This window comes from Seriola lalandi, unplaced genomic scaffold, assembly GCF_002814215.2.
Source record: "Seriola lalandi dorsalis isolate HSWRI2012SDOR001 ecotype SW California unplaced genomic scaffold, Sedor1 jcf7180002054689, whole genome shotgun sequence".
Lineage (NCBI taxonomy): Eukaryota > Metazoa > Chordata > Actinopteri > Carangiformes > Carangidae > Seriola > Seriola lalandi.
The window spans coordinates 2817337-2837387 of record NW_019525242.1 but is presented as its reverse complement, the minus strand read 5'-3'; the positions used below and the strand labels follow the sequence as shown (position 1 = coordinate 2837387).

General features: G+C 39.8%; 3 protein-coding genes across 3 annotated transcripts in view; all 3 read right to left on the bottom strand.

The window, feature by feature from the left end:
* Nucleotides 1-1047, bottom strand: part of ube2f (ubiquitin-conjugating enzyme E2F (putative)) — a 41552-nt gene extending 40505 nt beyond the window's left edge. The window contains exon 1 of the mRNA XM_023423123.2: nucleotides 820-1047. The gene's annotated coding sequence lies outside the window, so the exon portion shown is untranslated. The remainder of the gene's footprint in view (nucleotides 1-819) is intronic.
* Nucleotides 1048-7703: 6656 nt separating this feature from the next.
* Nucleotides 7704-12866, bottom strand: LOC111667405 (putative methyltransferase DDB_G0268948). The gene is made up of 6 exons (XM_023423069.2): nucleotides 12575-12866; nucleotides 12255-12415; nucleotides 11185-11401; nucleotides 9819-9922; nucleotides 9431-9568; nucleotides 7704-9155 (listed from the first exon to the last, which is right to left on the bottom strand). The coding sequence occupies exons 1-6, from the start codon at nucleotides 12683-12685 to the stop codon at nucleotides 9059-9061; spliced, it is 828 nt and encodes a 275-aa protein (XP_023278837.1). The 5' UTR covers nucleotides 12686-12866; the 3' UTR covers nucleotides 7704-9058.
* Nucleotides 12867-13864: 998 nt separating this feature from the next.
* Nucleotides 13865-18306, bottom strand: LOC111667426 (putative methyltransferase DDB_G0268948). The gene is made up of 6 exons (XM_023423092.2): nucleotides 17743-18306; nucleotides 17404-17564; nucleotides 16545-16761; nucleotides 15655-15755; nucleotides 15344-15481; nucleotides 13865-15128 (listed from the first exon to the last, which is right to left on the bottom strand). Exons 1-6 carry the CDS (start codon nucleotides 17851-17853, stop codon nucleotides 15038-15040), a joined length of 819 nt encoding a protein of 272 aa, XP_023278860.1. The 5' UTR covers nucleotides 17854-18306; the 3' UTR covers nucleotides 13865-15037.
* Nucleotides 18307-20051: the final 1745 nt, after the last annotated feature.

The window sequence follows — 20051 nt, the reverse complement described above, 5'->3', positions numbered from 1 at the left end:
AGCACTTAACTGGCACTGTATGCCCAGGCTATCCTGTCTATCCAGAACTGTGTGAGCTGGTTTGAGGGGCAGCAAAAGCAGAGAGTGAAGGTATCAGGTAACAGTAAAATGTGCCTCACTCAGTCTGACTCAACGCCCACCTGCCTCAGCTGTCACTCACTACAGTCTGGCGTTGCTCAATGACACAGATTACCTGAATGTTTGTCAAATAGCTGCAGGGACAGGGCCGTGCAGCACAGAGAGACAACAGAGGTGGGAGAGAAAATACAAACACACAGGATCATAAACGTCTTGCCCAACCAATAAACACACGACCTTAATGAGCACTAACACTAAAACTGGTCAACCTCATATGCGCAAGTCTCAGTGCAATGTATCAGGTTTATTTACCATAACATATGGGATCAGCTGCTCAGCAAATGTCCCTTGTAACTCACAACTGATTAAAACTAACTCACCATAACACAAGCAAGTGCATATCCCACACGACAAGACGTCTTGTGGTATTGAAAGCGAGTTATACGGACGTAGGATTAATGCTAATGTATATACTTTTATGAGTTAGAGCCTAGTCACTGCACTATTCGGCTCGTGAACTCCCCGTAATAACAATCCGCTAACACCGCTAATCACAGCTAGCTAGACACAATGTCCAAGCTTAAAACCAGTCTCAGCTCAGCGTTTATTCCTCGGACATGTGGATGAGCGCACGACGAAATGTCACTGTTTTGAAGGGTGAAATGACGGGTCTAAGTTATTTATAAAGTCTCTGTTCTAGCCAGTGTTAGCTCGAGTGTTCTCTGAGCGTTGTGTTTTTACCTGCTGTCTTAAGAGCTAGCGCTCCGTGCTACACCATAATCAACCTGCCCTCCTCTGTTCAAGGCGTCGTCTGCAACTCCAACCGGAGACTGTAGCAGGCACGTACGACTGCGAATCACTTCAAAAACAGAGGGTTTGGAGGCTCAGAATGGATTTAAACTGACTGGAGAATCAGCTGTCAGAACTTCGCTCCGGCGTCATGGGCAACGGAAGTGCAGCGAATGCCGTTGGTTATTGTTGTCCGTGTAGACATGGCAGCGGATAAACAGTTCCTCAGAGTAGTACCCGAATTCCGCCTAGCTCTAGCATGTTGAACTTAACATTACAGTCAAATGCTGTTTATGGGTATATATGTTTCATTTTCGTTTTCTAGTATGCATTAATTTAACTTTTAATGTTTTTTATTTTCAGTTATTACCAACTGTGACTTACTGTGACTTACACGTCGAAAAACCCTCACAGATACTTAATTGGTAAGCAAGCTCAGAAAATATTCTTCCATTCCCCTAAGTCATATGAGATGAGATAACATTCAGAACAGTATTTGTGCTCTTCTGTTCCTAGTCACTTCCTTTTATTTTTCATGCTTATATATGTATTCATTCATTCATTTTATTCATTTAGCCTTCCAAGATTCACCATCATTTTCAGTTCTGTTTAAAAAAGTTAAATGAAATAAAATAAATAATAATAATAATGATAATAATAATATAATGCTCAGGAAGAAATATCCACACACACACACAAACACACACACACAAACACACACACACACTTGAAAAGGGCACCATCTGCAAAACAGAAATCCGAGACTCACTGTTTGACAAAATAGCTCACTCACTTCTTGGAGCAAACCCAATTCACCCTGAAGTATTTGGACTAAACTGTGATTCACTCAGCCAGTTGTTATGGACCATGGGGCACAAGGGCTGTCACTGTAAACAAGAACTTGCTCTTGATTGACCTGCCCGGTTAGATGAAGGTTTTAAAAAAAGAGGAGAGTATTAATCTTGGAGCGGGTTATTATATTGTTTTTCATCTACATCTGTTTAGACAGGTGTTGGCCATCAGGCTTTCAGTGATGCTCACACGCCAAAGGATGTGCCCCCGTGACAATGTTCTGTTCATCCGCTCCTCTTCACATGGTGTGCTTCACACATTGTTTTTTTTTTCAGTGGATGTCAAGTAAGGACAAAATGTACATCTGTATTTAGTTGAGTGCTAGTAGAGTTGTAACAAAATGGAAGAGAACACCTGAATAAACTCTTAACTAAAATTTGATCATCTGAAGATTGAAAAATATTTTGTAGAATAAGATCCAAACAATGAAAAGATAAACATCAGCATGAACTGATTCTTGTTGAAAGGAAGAGATAAAGAACAGTAGGTCAGAAATCCAGATGGGATCAAGAATTCAAGACTGGGAGGACAATTTTGGGAACATACTGAAGAAATCAACAAATAAAACTTTCCATCTTCAACTCAAATGACTCATAAAAGAGAAAATCCAGTACTGAATATGAAGACATTCACTTTGAAATAAAATATTTCTGTCACTTCTGGGTCTTCAGGCTCAACAACAGCATCGAGGGAAGGGATTAAAAAAAAAAGTTGGTTTAGCTTACCTACCCAAAAGGGACAGACAGAAGTTGCACCTCAAGCAATTTCAGACTTATGTTTATCTTTTCAGAAACCTTACAAAAAAAAAAAGAAATGTTTAATTAGCTTCTGTCAACTTTGATATGTGCAGCCTAACAGTGACTTGGAAAACATTCAGCTAAAGTCTAAAAACATCTGCTGACTGTGTGCTGGATACAAAAATATTAGGATCCGTCTCCTGCTGCTATGTTATGTACAATCCAGAGTCTGGGCTGTCTTGGAAGCTTTAAACCTGTCTACCCACTGTCATCTTCCTCTCCCTTCCATGACTGCGATTCAGTCACTCTGCTTATTTCACTGGGGGATGAAGTCATCCTTTTTTTTTTTTTTCTTCGTCCAACCAGTGAAAAGTTTGAAGCTGTTTTGTGAACACTTCTGACGATGCATATGCTACTCTGTGAACTCACCTCTCTCCTCTGAGGCACATTCATTATAACAACTTAGTGACATGAATAAAAAAACAAGATAGTGTCCTCCTTCATGTTTTTCATTTTTCCTTTTTGCTCTAGAGGTTGAAACACATGCATATCAGCTGAAAAGTCTTTTTCATCAGTTGTTTGGAAATAACACATTTACTTTATTACTAACAACTTAATGATGATTCTCCAGGCAGTAAAGTACGTTATTTAAAAGGGCTATTTGTAAGTTTTCTCTGTTTCTTCCAGACTGGTAGCTGTTAATGCTAACGATGGCTATGTAGCATAAGAAAAACGTACAAATAGCTCCTTTAAACAATACTAAGGGTCTACAGCCATGCCAGCAGCTTTGTAAGGCTGTGCTTTAGCGCAGTGTTGCTTTTAGCTTCCTTTGAGGAAAAAAAAAAATTCAGATTCAGCTCAGGCAACTTCACCGGACATCTGGCGGAGAGCCAAAGGGGGTATAAACACAGGCTGCAGCCAACCCTGACAAACAGGTTTGAACCATTAATACATCTGAGTGAGACATAAGTGGAGAGGACTGTTGATGTCTCATGTGGGGCAAAGGGGTAGAAAACTCTCTTTCAGAAAAACTAAAAAGGGATGATTTAACCTGTAACTGCTTGTGGGAGATGTCGTTATCAGAAACATAAGCAGGAAGACACTAAAAACATACCACTTCCCAAATGCTGTGGTTTTTAAAAGAGAAATAAGGAGACTTAATCTACATGTGTGGGCTAATTATGTTTGCATAGAGCAGTCAGAAGTAGTTTAATTAAACTGTTTAACTGTCTGTGAACACTGGAAGGCCAGTTTTTTTTATTAGATGACCGCTGTCACCAGTCTGGGGGCGCAGGCATCCTTTCAGGGCAGATGGCCTCCACCCAAGCAGATCTGGAATGAAAGTGCTGATGGGCCATTTTTGGTTGGCCAGGCCTAAGATGATGCACCATGAAACACAGCGGCTTCCGCCAGCCTCAGTGCCAGGGTCGTTGATAACCAGCTCATGGAACAGCCTCCTAACCTCTCCTCCCCTCACTCTCTCCTCCTCTTGCCACAGCCTGTCTGGGATTCGCTGATAAACTGAAAGCACTGGCTAATGCTGCAAATAACAAAACAGACGGCTTTTGGACAGTTTGTTTCTTTTTTTTTTTTTTTTACATTTTTTACACACAAAAAGGACCATTGAGAAATGCCACACTAAAAATGTAAAAGTGAATAGACTTTCTATTCTTAATCTAGAATTGAGAAATACAAGGTCCTTCTTCTCTGACATCATTGCCAAAACCAATACTAATGTACAGGCATTATTTGCTATGGTTGACAGGCTGACGAAGCCTTCTGTATCAGCAACCTCCCAGCTTTATTCCACTAAGTCATGGAATGAATTTGCCTCATTCTTCTACTGATGAAATACAGGAAATTAGAAAAGCCGTATCAGATATAAGGTCTGTATTGTCCTTGCATCCAGTTTAAGTAGTATGACCCAGACTGATCCTATCAACCATATGACCTTGGAGGAAATTGTGCAATATCTGAAATCCTCCTCATGCTGCCTTTATTCTGCCTATCGGCTTTTTCAAAAATGTCTTTAACTGCATGTCATCAGATGTTTGGCAAATACTCAACACTTCTTAGGGTAATTCCCTCAGGCCCTGGAAAGTGCAGTTCTTAAACCTCTCATAGAAAAGAATAATCTAGATGACTCACTAATGAACAATTACAGGCCAATATTAAACCTCCCACTTTTAAATAAAGTCCTTGAAAAAGCAGCTTTTCAACAGCTTAATTCAATAGCAATTAATGCATACGTGCTCGTGAGCTGCTTGGACCATGATAATTGCCGCTTGTGGCAAAATTTCTAATGTTGAATTTATTATTTTCTTTTTCATCTTGTTTTGCTCCTTTTCAAATCCCATTTATTCGTCTTTTTATATTGTCTTTTATATGCCTGTGTTTTTCTTTTATCCCTTTCTGCCAATGTAAAGCATTCTGTATTGTAGGTGAAAGGTGCAATGCAAATAAACTTGCTTTGCCTTGCTTTGAGCTAAATGCTATCATCGGCACGCTAACATGTGATGTATATCAGATTGTAATGTTTACCATGTTCACCATGTTAGTTTAGTGAGTTAGCATGGTGATCATCTGCTAATTAGCACCCAATACAAACTACAGCTGAAGCTGATTGGATTGTCATTAGCTTTGCAGGTATTTGGTCATAACGTAAGGGAAAAAATTCAAATTTTGACCTGATGATGGTTTTAGATTAAAAGTCAAAGGATGACCGAATTCATTGGAAACATGCAAGAAGTTTTATTTTAATGTGGACCAAAGGATTTGGGTACTTTTCTTTCACAAAGATTTGTAATACCATGGTAATCTTTCACCTCTCCCTAAATGTATTTTCTTAAATAATAGGTGGACTAGCAATTACAGTGTATGTACATTAGAGTCACATCTGGCTGTCAATTCAGATCAGACTGTGACTGCAGCAGCAGTGACAGCAGCCCCAGTGGCTCTAATCTTAATCATGTAGACACAAAGTCTTACACCGGGGGCTTTGCTCTCCCTGCTGGACCACATGACCCAGATGTGTGTGTAGTGTCTACTCAATTTAAGAGAAAAAACTTCTCTGCAGAACATGACTAATGCACATGTCATAACAATACAAATCCTGTTTTGTACTGCACGTTTGCTTTACTGCTGCTTTGCTGTTACTATACCCATTGAGGGTGTTTAGAAAATCAAGAAGAGCTGAGGTCCATTTGAAATAAACAGGAAAAAAATGAATAACTCATGTGCACAGTAAGTCTCTTAGTTTAACTCTAAGGTTAACATCTACCAGACACCCATTTGTCTTGTCAGAAAAAGACATAGAGTTACTACTGAGACATCACAGGACAGCGGTGTGACTCCAAACATCCGTTCTCCATCAAATTCGCATTAGATTTGGTGTAAATTCCCAAAATGGTGCTCAGATATCTGTTTACAATAAATGAGCACAGAAGCAAAGTTGGCAGCAATATTTTGTCACGCCGTCCTCAGGCATGTGGGAAGTTGGTGTAATGTGCAATGTTTGCAAGCAGCAGGAGTCACAGGCTCATCAGAAGTTTATATCACCAGGTGACTCATGCATTGACTCATGGGAGGAATGTCTGCTCTTCCTTCCAACTTGTTATGGACTACACTCCAAAAAGATATAAAACTTTGTGAAAACATAGGATCATAAATTACTAAAATATACAGTCTATGTAATGCAAACATTATATGACATGGATGAAACATTCTTATGGAATATTCTGTTAAAATATGAATTATTTTGAAGATGTCTCCAGTAGTCAGGACGGGCTTTTAGCTGTAGCGCAGATACTCTTATCGATGTTACACACTCCACTTTCACTGAGGAGATGGAAACATCTGTGCAGCAGACAGGCCAAACATCAGCTCACTGTTTGATAGAAGAGCTTGCTCGGTTTGAAGTTGGTCCAACTCTTTCTGCACTATTTGAAAAGAATCGATAGAGCACACTCAAAGTGTCAGGTGCTATCTGAGCTTGGCATCACTGATGTAAAGAGTTTGTCCATTTTCTTCTGTTACAAAGTACACATGCCCCCAGACAAACACTTCACACCTAAATATCCTGTTCTTGCTCCTTCTGTTAAAACAATGTAATCTTCCTTCAGTTGAATGTGGTAGGAGGGGGAAAGATGTTTCTCGTGACTAATACAAATGAGTACGCAAATGAGTCCTACTCATATGAGTTTATTCAAATACAGTGTGGTAAATAAGTGTGTTTGATAATCCTTTGTGGTGGATTTTGGGTTGTGTGTGATTCCTGAATTATTCATATTTTCCATATTGATTTTCAAAAGAAATGTTTCTGCACGTCTGCGACAGTCTACAAAGATGAAAAGATTAGACACACTGATAGGGAGTATCCTGTTGTGACAAGACATATTTCAAAAACAGATCAATAAAAATAAATCACTGGAAGCTGAGTGTTTACTGAGTTTTGTGAACATTTTTAAGAGGAGAGATCTGGTGTCACTGGATGGAAAGCTAATGTTTTCCATCAATAATCATCAGACAATAGCACCATGTTTGCTGGAGATGTGACCTGAAGATGAGGCTCAAAGCTACAGTTGCAGCAACAGACAGAAAAGAAAGGCCCAGATTTGAATCAGATGGTGCCATGTTTTTTTGTTAAACTTGGAGCTGTTGCTTTCAGCTTCCCTTCTCATTCGCAATGAATCACCATTAAACGAAGAGTTCAGGTTGAAGAGGTACAGCCAAAGTGTGTTTGGTTGTATGTTTAGGATGGTTCTCCACAGAATGAACACAGACTGCTCCTGTATATCTCTGCATTCATCCCGTTGCATCTGAAATCGTCATTAAATGCCAAAGTCCATTGACTGGCATTCTTGACTTGCTGTTCAGTCATAAATGGGTTTTTTCTTCACCATGCAAATGATTTTCCATTCATCCATAAGACTTGCGCCCCTCTGTCTATGAGATCATTTGACATTTTCTAGTTTTTCTGATCGCAGCTGAGCGTAGCCAACTATTGATTTTGGCAAACCCGCTACCTTTGAGACTTTTGAGACTCATTATTATGCACAGTCATCTCTTTACTCCTCATATTTGGAGACAACTCTACCTCAATCGAAATGGTAACTTTCGACTCTGAGCCACAGACAACATAAACATTATGTGGCCAAGTGTCCAATTAATTTTAGTTTGGGCACTATGTGTTAAAGCAACTACAACTACAAACTCTATAGAGAATCATTTGGCCAAACACAGTTTAAATGTGATACAACCGACCTTTTTCATATTTATTGTCACACTGTTCTAACATTTTATGTCATTTCGTACATTGTTATTATACAAATATTTCTCATGTGGTACACATCTATAATAATGTAACCAGGAAAAGAAAAGCACATGGTATCTGATATTTTCAGATACTTATTTCAGATTTGGGCCAGTGTCATCAGTGGATATAAATCCGATAGGAGGCATGAGTCATCCAGTGCAAATTTGCTCTTTGTACAGAGATCATTGGAGGTCATTGAAAGTTATTTGGAGAGTGACTTCATGTTTTCCACTGTATGGTGTCTTCCAGCAAACAGAGAGTGGGGTTAGTGGTACTGGCCCCCCGCCAGGTTACAGAGCTACAGGCAGCTGACTTTTCAGCTTATACCAACCTGAACCTGAGTGTCACTGATGATGGGGATTTGTCTGTGCTCGCGGGTTAGACTTATGTATACTGCACCTCACTTTTGCTTCTTTAAAAGAGCACAAAACACTTTAAAAAGTAGCTATAACCAGGAGATAAAGAGTAGATACAGGTGAACACTGTGACCTCTGGTGTAAATGTTGCCTTAGAAGTGCGAAGATGACAAAGATCAGAGGAATCAGAAGGACAATCCAAAGAAAGGAAATCTAAGACTGACTATCAAAGAACTCAGCTTCAAACCCGAAAAGAAAGTCTGGAGATGTCTCAGGATGATGACGGGTCACATTCTCTGCCCGGCTTGTCTTTGGAGCAGGAAGAAGAAAGAGCTGTCTCAGCTCTGACACCAACACAAAGGAATCATGCTTCCCTTCAAAGACTCTGCAGCATAATTTTAGAAAGTGTGAGTCTTGCATTGAAAAAAAATGTTATACAGTATGGCATCATCATCCAGTCTACATATAGTGAATATTATATTGCATGTGTCAGTGAATATGATCCCATGCAACATAGATGTCACATAAAGAACATATGCAGACTTTGACTTTTGATCAAATGCTTCCCTCTAGTGGTATTTTGTAAAACAATCCTTGCAAATACTGCACCTGTTCACCTTGTCCACAGTGGGTAAGACATTCAGTCATCACACAATAAAATCCTGTGTACTTCAACAAATCACAAATCACAGTCATATAATGCAAACATATACTGTGAATCTGCACAGTGTCAGCGCCATGAAGAGAGGATGACTGCGAGATAAAGATATTGGAGAGTGAACCAATACCTTTGCATATCTTTTGTTAAAGAAACAGCTCATCATCCTCCATGTACAACTTTCCAGCACCAAAATGTCGAGCTATTCGTTTTACATAAATGGCATTTGTAGGCAAAACACAAGAGTTCAGGTTCCTGTGGGTGCTGGCAGGAGTCAGGCTTCCTCTGGTTTGCAGGCCAGCAGGTAGAAATACTTCACAGCCACCGCCACCTCTGTCTCTGCCGAGGTCACCTTCATTATGGTCATCAACCTGGAGAGAGGAGCATGGGAGACAGAGAATCTGTGACAACATGCTGCTTTGCTGTTACACACTTTACCTCTCCAACATGTCCGTTTTAAGGATTCATTGTTTCATCACGTGTTTGCAGCACATAGTCAAACAGGCTTGCATTTCATATGTAAATGTGTATTTACTTCTCATACAAATGATCAAATTGCTATCCTTATAATCATTTTTACACAACTTTGTTACAAGGTGTGATGTGCATATGTGTGTATACTGTGCTGTATATAAAAGGCATTTACCTTTGACAGGTGTCCTGGGAGAGACTGGTGGCCTTCTGTGGGTCATCTCTCAGCAGAGCCTGATAACTGGAGAAAGACTCCACCAACCCCATGTAGCTGGACAGAGGCATGGGCCTTCTCACCCACACACACTCTTGCCTTCGTAAAAACACACACATACGAATCAAACACGCTAATGAGTTTTTCCTAAACTGGACAAAAAGAAAAGACAAATACAGTACCGAACAAAATTTTGGACACACTTGAACTGGAAAGTGTGTCCAAACTCCAAACGAAATCTGTGAGTTTATGAGGTATTAATAAAATACCTTAACATAAAAATGTATTTGCATATCACAAATTCAGAAAAAAAGGATAATCTACCAAAGAAAAACATGCTGTCACTCACCACTCCTTGTCAGGGTAAGGGAGGGATTCACATGCCTCCCGGTATAACTCAATGGAGCTGGGACCCAGATGAGGACTGCGGTATGGTTGTAAGGCTGCGTAAAACTGATCAAACCATAAGAAGGGGAGTCATTAGATTGTTCTTTCCATCTACTCATTTGTGGCATGATTTAGAACATGAACCAGACATGTTTTACTCAGTGATGCATTCGTTTTTATTCAGCTACTTTTAAAGACGTTTTAACATGTAGCTGCGTGTTGGTACTGTGTATTCAGAGATATAGTCCTTAACACTTTAATGGTACATTTTTACTCACAAAATCTCTCTGAAAAATATATGCAACCTACAGTGAGTGAACTGTACTATGCACTCAGTTAAGGTATGTCCATCCAGCATCCACTAGATGGTGGTGATGTTCATTTTGATTCAAGGTCATGACTCATTCTAGACAGGGAATCCACTACGGTCCATGTGAGGATGATGATGATAATAGTGATGATGATGATGATGATGATGATGATGATAATGATGGTGATTATGATGATGATGATGATGAGTAGGAGGAGGATATATGTCCCCTACACCTGCAGAACTGAACAGAGAGTCTGCCTTTAAGTGAATGGACCAGATGGGTGATGCTGATACTCTTGTACACTCCACCTCAGGCCACGAGGAGAGAGGGGCACGTGGGAATATATCTTCGTTTCAGAAATGCCTGTCTGATTTTAAAGGGAGACTGCTGTCATTTGTGATTCATTTATAAGTAGTTTTTTTTTTCATTTTCTTTGGTTTTCAACTTTTATAAGTAATAACTTTTAGTACCTAATTTATTATGAAAACTGTTCATTATGTATCTTAGTCAGATAACTTTTTCCCGGAAGACATTTTGACACGCCACAGTGGGAAAAAGTTAGAGTCAATTTGGCATACAGTACTTGCACTTGCAGTGTCGCCAGTTAGCTTTTAAAGCTGAATGCCAAGATGGGAAATGTACATCTGCTTGGGACAGGACTCTAGTCTTACAGTATATGCATGCATATGAATAGGTTATGACAAATGACTTAGTTGTTAAATGGTGTGCTCCCCAACTGGAGTCCAAAATCTGCTTTGTCCATGACTAGAAATGGTTCCCCTGAAGCGCCCGAGTCAGCAGGATTGATCCCTATGGATAGTATGTAAACAGTATTGACAGCGCAAGGTCACTGTGAGTGCGTCTCTTCATAGACTTGAGTAAGTGTCCTGCATATGCAAAGTTTACTTGATCAAAAATGATACAACCTAAAACTGTATTCGTCTGCAAATGTGGTTGAGTGTGTTTCAGAGCACATTCACTGTCGCCTCTCTCAGGTGAATATTCGGTGAGTACCTCTTTGCAGACTCGGTTCAGCGTGTGCGAGCAGCAGTCGGGGTGGCTGAGCTCCATGTCAATGGTGTAGTTGAGCAGAGCTAAGCAGCCACGGGGCTTCAGGACTCTGTGGGCCTCTCGGAGGAAGCGTGGCCTGTCAAACCAGTGGAATGCAGACATGGCTGTCATCAGGTCCACTGAGCTGTCAGCAAACGGCAGCTCCTCAGCCACACACTGTCTTGAGAAGGAACAAATCAAACTTCTGACTTCTGATCAGGTGAAATGAAATTTGGACCATCTGACGTTTTACAACTGAAACATAAGCAGACAAGATGCGTGGTGGTGATGCAGAACTCCTGACAGTTGGACTCTTCAGTTTTAGCATACCCTCTAGGTCACAGTTCACTGATTTGAACTTTGCCTGTTGCTTGCTGCCTCTATTCCCATCATGCTCTGCACAAAAGATTAACCACTCCACATAGAAAAAGGAATGTCAGGCAGCACATCAGCAACAAAAGGTTGTGAGTATTAATATTAAAATTATTAATATCGTGATAAATTACACACCAAAAATTACTGAGTCACAATTCACCAGATTTGGGTCAATGTAGAACCAATGCTGGGCAGAAACAACCCGTTGAGACTGGGTAAAGTCAACGCAGTCTTGTGTCTGAGTTGTATTATGTGCACAGACACATGCCTGTTATATTATATGTTACAATTTTGTAATTATTTGTATTTTACATATGATATAGCAAAATAATAATTAAGCATCAAACTATCCTGTTGACTGTGATGGTTCAGTAATGTGGGCCTCACAATACGACCAACTCTCACCAGACAAGGGTCACATTGTTCCCACTTTGGCCAAGATTCAACAAAGTAGCTTACCAAATTCTCAGAGCTGGGATTGTACTTATAATATTAGTTTTTTTTTTAATGAAAAAATAAATTAATAAAAAAAACATGCGCTTTCAATTTTTGCACAAGAAAGTAGCTTTCAGAAAGAACCTAATATGCCTTTCATATTTTATGTTTGTGTCTTTTGTAAAATCTTCAGAACTAAAAAACAAAACAAAATCCATACTTACTTATATGTGATGTTTGGCTCTTTAACATGCTGCAACGCCACTTCCAGCTGGGCAGGACTCACGTCTGTCCCAACCACAGAAGCAAAGTGTTTGGCCAGCAGCAAAGTGCCCTGTCCTGAGCCGCAACCCACATCCACCGCCAGCTCAAAGGGACGACCTTTCTGAAAAAACATTTCAAATATTATGTTTGACAGTCCTGTAAAATTATGACATCATCCAATGACAATGAGACCCAGAAGTGAAGTTCAACATCTGGTAATAAATCCTTTTTTATCAGTTAATAACACAGAGGTCACCATCCTTTCTCTCCCTGCACTTACCTGTTTTTCCAGGAAGTCCAGCACCTGTTGTATCAGATGATCTGATGGAGAGATCCTGTACTTACAGTAGGAAGCAGCGTGCTCCTTGCCTTCAAACAGACGGTAAGCCATTGCTAGCTGATGCCTCTCTGAACAGATCTATCAGGCGTTTCATAAAGAGATTACAGAAATCTATCCTCTTACGTGTTCTACTAGATAAGAGGAGCAAACATCCACATTGAAAGGACTGTGTATTCTCTCTGTTAGCAGTCAGATACACACACATACACACACACACGCACACACACACACACACACACACACACACACACACACACACACAAAAGAGGGGAACAGTGGGTTGCCTGGGAACTGGGAGGTCCCATTACTTCCACTGGTATGTGGTGTGTTTGACAATAAGGGCGTTTAAAGGGACAGCTCCAGAACTAATTTCTTACATGATGTGTCATGTCTGTTTTTACCTTTTCCTTTTCCTATTCTCTGTGCAACCTTCTTTTATGTACAATATTGCTAAAGAACTCAATGTAATCCAAAATAATTATAATAAATGGAAATCCAGGTCAAGCTCAAAGGTCCGTGAGCACGGGTCAGCTTATGGGTCATGTGATGGTATGTGTTTCTGTCAGAACCAATGAAACCCCCTGGGGATGATGTGGGTGAGGTAACAGCGGTACGTGTACAATTGTAGTATTGTTAAAACATCATGTGTTTAACGCTCCTGTGTCTGAATCTGTCGGCTGGTTTTCTCATATTTCATAATATCATTATATTCTTTAACTAAGGGCTGTTTGTTATTCATTGTCACTGTTACCGTAGAAATGTGACACGTCATGAGAAACCTCTATGTGTGCTGCTCAGCAGAACTGAATTCAGTCTGTTCCCTGGTGTAAAAGGCAGTAGACACAAAGATATATCAACACTGGCTTCACTGGTCAGCTGTATGAATATAAGCTGTCATACGCTCTGATCCCAAATCTTCACACTGAAGGATTAGTCAGTTCTTATCACTTTAAAAAAGCTTTCCAAACACATTCCTGATCAAAATCAAATCAAGCCCAAACCACTTTGGATTATAACTATCAATACATCACATATGCAAATTTTTCCCTATTGCAAGTTAACCTACTTAAAGCGTGACTGTGTAACTTTTGCTAAACAGTGGAAACAAGTGGTCGTTGCAGGATAACGGCGCAGGATTGTTTTGTTTTAGTTACTTTAAAAGACATCATCAGGAGGTGACCTGAAAGTGAGTGCAACAGCAAAAAGGAAACAACACAAATCTCCTGATGCTGTGTTAGATCCCTTTACTTTTATGATTAAAAACAACATTGAACTGTTTGCCTGTAACATGCTAAAATGTAGTTTAACAGCACAGGACAAGTAGGAAAGAGATCACTGTCACTTACAGAGCAATACCTATCTAAAGATTGTCAACAGCAACTAGCAAGAGCTACTTGTCACACCGGACCAAGCGAGGCCACAGCAGCAAAACCCCCTCATTTAGTGAATAATATTTCAGATGTTGATTACAAGTTAAAACCTTCATCTGGAAGGTGCGTAGAGTCTGTAGATGTCAGATAAATGCAGTGGGGTAAAAAAGACAGTATTACTTTTCACCACTAACTAATGAACATACAGTATGACTTCATTTTTACAGTGCAGATTTGTTTCTCTTTTTAATTATTGTATAAAGCTCTACCACAAGCATTAAGTACTTCAGCTTTATTCACATTGCACTAAGTACAAACAGCACAAACTGTCGGCAGAGCCAAGCTGAGAGATAGCACAGAATAAAGAAAGCACACTCAGGCAGTTATAACAAATAAATGGGCCACCAGCTATGCCATGTTTTTAAGAGCTCGGCTAAAAAAACTGGACTTCTCATTTAAACCAAAGCATCTAAGCACCCTTCTGTGCAACAACAGTGGTAGGCATGTTAAATTTCAAAAGAAATTATGTTGCTGAGTTAAGTAAACTCTCAGTGTGCATTTAAGCCTGAGAGGGATCAGCTGAGGGATTGGGAAATGTTTTAAAAAGTAGTTTCACTGCAAAATGAAACATACTTTGTATTTTAAAAAACTTGTAAAATACACTTTAGGCAGGATATAAAGTCATTAGTAGGTGATCTATCGACAGATATCTAAACATACAAGTAGATCCACTGTAAACTGGTCTTAAAAGTCTTTCTTGAGAGAAAGACAGTGTGTTAAGGATTATACTATAAGCCTTTTGTTGCAAAATCTGCATCAGGCTACAACAAAATGACAGAATTGGAGCGCTGCTGTGAAAAGATGATGAACGTCCACATTCAACAAGCACAGTCCTTCATGCATCAAAAATTTTATGTTTTGAATGTTCATAAATTGTAAATTGGGACATCTCTTACACACACACACACACACACACACACATACACACCCTCTCTCTCCCTCTCTAAACATACATCCTGTGCTATAGTGTTGATCATTGTGGTTTTGTTGCCAGGACACAGAAATACTCCAGCTCCCACTCTATTTCAGTGTCAGGAGACGTGACTCCCATCTCCTCCAGAAACCTGTGAAGGATTGCAGGGGCTGATTATTTAGCTCACAACTCAGTAGAGCACCACAGGAAAACATTCAGACAGTTATCATTCCCAAAACGGATTACTGAAGGGTGAATATAATTGAATGAATGAATTTATAATAATTATAAGTATCTCTCTCTGAATATGTTTGTGTGTTTTTGTGTGTGTGTGTGTGTGTGTGTGTGTGTGTGTGTATATGTTACCTCTTCTGAGTGTTGAGCAGCAGGTCATGAGCAGTCTGAGCGTCAGTCTTCCTGTAGGCTTGGAACATGGACCAGGACTCAACAAATCCCACCACATTCCTCACCGGGATGACAGACTTCGCTCGAATACCCTCAATCCTGTTGTATCAATACAGTACATTGGTGTATTATTACACAGAAAAAAAAACAATAAGTGCATCTGTATTTTAAAGAACAAGGTTAGCGTAACACCTCAGTCATAAGCAAGGGGATAACAGGTTGCTTCATACTGTAACTGTCTTCGTAAGGATAGCAGACAGTGAAGTAATTACCTCTGTTTGTCTGGAAAAGGGATGGCAGAGTACAGCTCCTCCAGCTTCCCATCAGACACAGCTACTGGGCTGCTAGTGTACGGCCTCAGCACCTGCTTCACCTGGTGGAAGTGAATATCCATGACTGCATGTTCTGAGATTGTATTGCATACTGTGTGTATTGTGTCTGTAAAAAATTATCCAAGTCATATACACATACATTAACAAACAAACAAGTAAAACAAGTTAAAAGCTGTATGAACTGCAGCTTGATAAGTTCATGTGTATGTTGTTGTGTTAATTAATGATAGTAGGAATTGAAGTAGCCATCATTACTTTTATGAATTATTTTTCCATTTTGGAAACTGTGCTATTTTCATACATTCATTTATTCAGTCAGTGCCTCACACTAGGCCAAAATGTACTTCAATGAAAGTGTGTTAGGTGCTAAAGCATTAGCTTCCTTTTTTATAAAATTTAAATTATCTGAGTAATTCATTTTTACTTTTTTAATTTATTTTTATGAGAATATAAACACTACATTTTGGCCTCCAGTGTGATGGAAAACAAGACAAGTTAATTGATTAATTGAGCTTTAGAGGTGTTGAAACATTTTTTTTGAACACTGGATAGAGCCCGGTTACCTGATTCCCCCTGCTTCCAGTCGTTATGCTAAGCTATGCTAACCATATGGTGACTCCAACTACTCATTCAGAAAAAAAGCAAATATGTGTATTTTACAAAAATGTGAAATTACTCCTACTAAGCCCAGATTAAGGTTGTTATATTTATGTGGCCCCACCTTTTCAGTCTGTTATTAACTCCATGTTTAGACACTGGTGATAATGCAACTCGACGTGTAAAAACAAAAGGCTGGTGCTGCTGTTAAGGTTTAACACCTCTACACCCACCTCTTCATAGATGCGGCTGAGTCGTTCTCCACAGTTCTGATAGTGAAATCTGGTGGCAGTATCACTGAAGCCCAGCAGAGCCATGCAGCCCCGGGGTTTCAGAACCCGACTTGCCTCAGCCAGGAACCTCGACCGATCAAACCAGTGGGCTGCTGATGCCGCTGTCAGCAAGTCTACAGAGCCATCTGCAAATGGAAGCTCCTCTGCTGTCCCATTCCTGCAAGTGCGACAGACAGATCAACCCTGTAACTCCAAATACTGGGCAGTGAGAAGGCAGACCTGACAACAATTTACTCATCGCACTAGTACCAGTGGTTATATGAAGTATTTGATCCATTATTTCACATCATTTATATACTGAAGCATAGAGCACTTAGCATAAAGGCTGGAAACAGTGGGAAACAGCTAGCCAGATTCTGGCCAATAAAGTCTGCCTACTAGCAGGTCTAAAGCTCACTAAATAACCCATAATGGATCATTTCATTTATTTATTATTTATATATGTATTTTATTTAGTTGGTCCATGTAAAAATGATGTGTAAAAACAACAACTTGTGGTTTTACAGAGGGAGTTATGTGCAGGACTATTTCTTGGCTGGGAATAATCACGTCATAGAGGTGCTGTCAGGCAGATTTTATTACTGTTATACACTGATAGACTAGCTGCTCACTTCCACTCTTTATGCTAAGCTAAACTAATGAGCTGCTGGCTCCAGCTACATATTTAACAGACGAAATTCAGAGTGGAACGGATCCTCTCATCCAGCTCTTGGCAAGAAAAATAAAGCTTTATTATTATTATTATTTTCAAAGTGAATTTACATTCTCACAAAAAAAAAACTCACACACTCCAACTCACCTGTATGTGATGTTGGGATACCCCGGCACCGCTTTGGCCTCCTCCAGCTGGCACTCACTGACGTCGATGCCCACCACTTGTCTGAAGTGTGGTGCCAGTAGCCGAGAATTCTGGCCTGTTCCACATCCCAGATCCACTGCCAGCACATGTGGCTGTCCCTTCTGAGGATGTTAACAGACATGCAGCACTTTTTGTCAATATGTTCAATCATTCATTCAATTATTTTCGTCATAAACTCACATTTTTACAGCAAAACGACAGAATGCCCCGTTAAAGGGCTCTATATGCACTATGATAACAGAGTGTATTGTACATTGACTGTATTTGGCCATGGCTTACCTTTTTATCTAGGTACTGAAGAATTATATTCTTGAGCTCATCTGGAGGCGTGAAGCGATACCTTTGGTAGATGGAGGCATGATCCTTCCCTTCAAACAGGCGGTATGTCATGGTGGTGTTTCACTCTTCTCTTTCTGATCTGTTGTTAACTTTGCCTTCTCCAGCCTCTGTTCCAGCACTCTCCTTTGTCGAGCTCCTCTTAATTTTCCTTCACTCTCTTGTCCGCATTGGTTTTGTTCCCTAGCTTTTAGCCTCTTTTAGCCTCTATATTCTGTATCTCCTCTCTTATCTTGCTTACCTGCTTACTTATCTCCTTGCTACATCCTTTGTTTAAGCTGTTTTCTGCCCGGACACTCGACACTCTGCACTCTTGCCAAGATTTAACTCTTCACCCACTTCCTGCAGTGTAGTTAGGTCTCTTTAATACCTAACAGGCAGACAGGGAAATAATCACTGTAGCTAAACAGAGTTAAGTTACAGAGTAAAACTGTAACAGAACAATTATTCTTACAAGTTGAAGGCTGCATTTGATACCATGAGTCTTGTTCACTGAGCTGCAGACATGCTGACAATACATCACAGAGACATTCAGAAATGTTCTAACTGTGCTTTCATTTCCGACACAGCCACTCCCACTCCCACTCCCACTCCCACCTGCCATACATTCCTGCTAGTGGAATCATCTGACCTGCTTCCCCACTCACCTGCTTACTTGTAACTTGTACCTGACCATTTCCACTTGCTCTCTGCCAATTTGTCTTTGTGTCATGTGCCTCAGCTTTCCAGCACTCTGCTCTGTGCCTGCCTGGTTTGATCCCAATCCAGTTTTGGATCTTGCATGTGCGTGTTTTTTGGGGATTTTCATTGCCTGCTTAGATTTTTGTATCCTTGTTTTTTCTAAGTACAAGACTCTCTACTTCTACATCTGCTGAGTCATAATCTAGGCTCCATTCCCTGAGAACTGTGACACTGGGCCTCTCACTTAACCCCTTCATGACCAAAGAATACCTGCAGGTGGTATTTTAACCGCTGCAAACCGACATGAGGATGAATCATATTCTACATTTTCAGGTGGCAACAAATCATCAGGAATGTGATTTTAGTTTGAGTGTGTACAGCCTCACCACCAGCAAATATAAAACAGTTTCACTACTTCTCTTCACAATCACCACACATATTTCAATTCATGACAAAACAGTGTGTTACTTACATATCACAAATTTTTACTGCCTTTTATGACACCATTTGGTTTCTTTTAGTTAACAGTTTATTATCATACATGAATTCACAGACATGTCTAATGTGCTCTCCTCGAGATACATCCTTGACTAGATTATTATCTTATATTCATCATTTATGATTTGTGAATAAAGAGGATTATGTGTAGGAAAATAAACTTTGTAAAAGGGTATGCATATTAGCTTCTCAGCATTTTCAAAGTAAAAAAAAAAAAAAGTTAATTTACAGTAGTCTAGTTCTTAATTCAGGATTAAGTTTTTAACCATGCCATCAGTGTTGCTCTGAGGTGGCAATGTCAGACCTGCCAACCATGGGAAAATATTTTGAGTACCATAATAGTGTAATGCTTAGTTCAAATGCTTCCACACCACTTCGCTCTGCGCACAGTCGCTCCACTGCTCACCGGCATAACAAATTCTTCAACATATGAATCGGCTATGAAAAAAACAATACAATTATATTCTCAAGAAAAACTCTAATGAAAGGACATATTTACATTTAAGAGTAATCAGCTGTTTGTGGGCATGTGCTATAGTAAACAGGTGAGTGTCAAAAGTTTCAGTACAGCTGCTTAAAAGTATTGTTTACATGATTCATATTTCATTGCATGATAGGAGTGCTTATACAAACATAAGTGAATTTCATTCAATTATTTAATATAAATTGACATAATTTATTTTGGATATTGTAACAAATGCTTTTTCATTTTCAGGTACAGAAGCTTAACACTGTTAGGCTCTCCCTGTTAATGTCCTCCTCATATATCATCTCATTTATTTCAAATGTAAGGCGTGCGGGCAGATGCACATACATGCACGCACATGTGCACATGCACACACACTTCCTGGTAACTTTAAAGGAATCGATATGTCTGCGGCACAGTACTGTGCCCTTTATTGGCTAATGTTCCTGACTGACTGATTGACTGACTGACCAAATTTACACCATTGTTCAACCAAAGGCCATGTGACTGAATTGGAGTTTTTCCATTGGCCGTTGCTCTTTCAAAATGATTTGAACATCAAGCAAAAGAGAGCACGAGAGTGGAAGGGAGAGAAGCCATCAGTAAC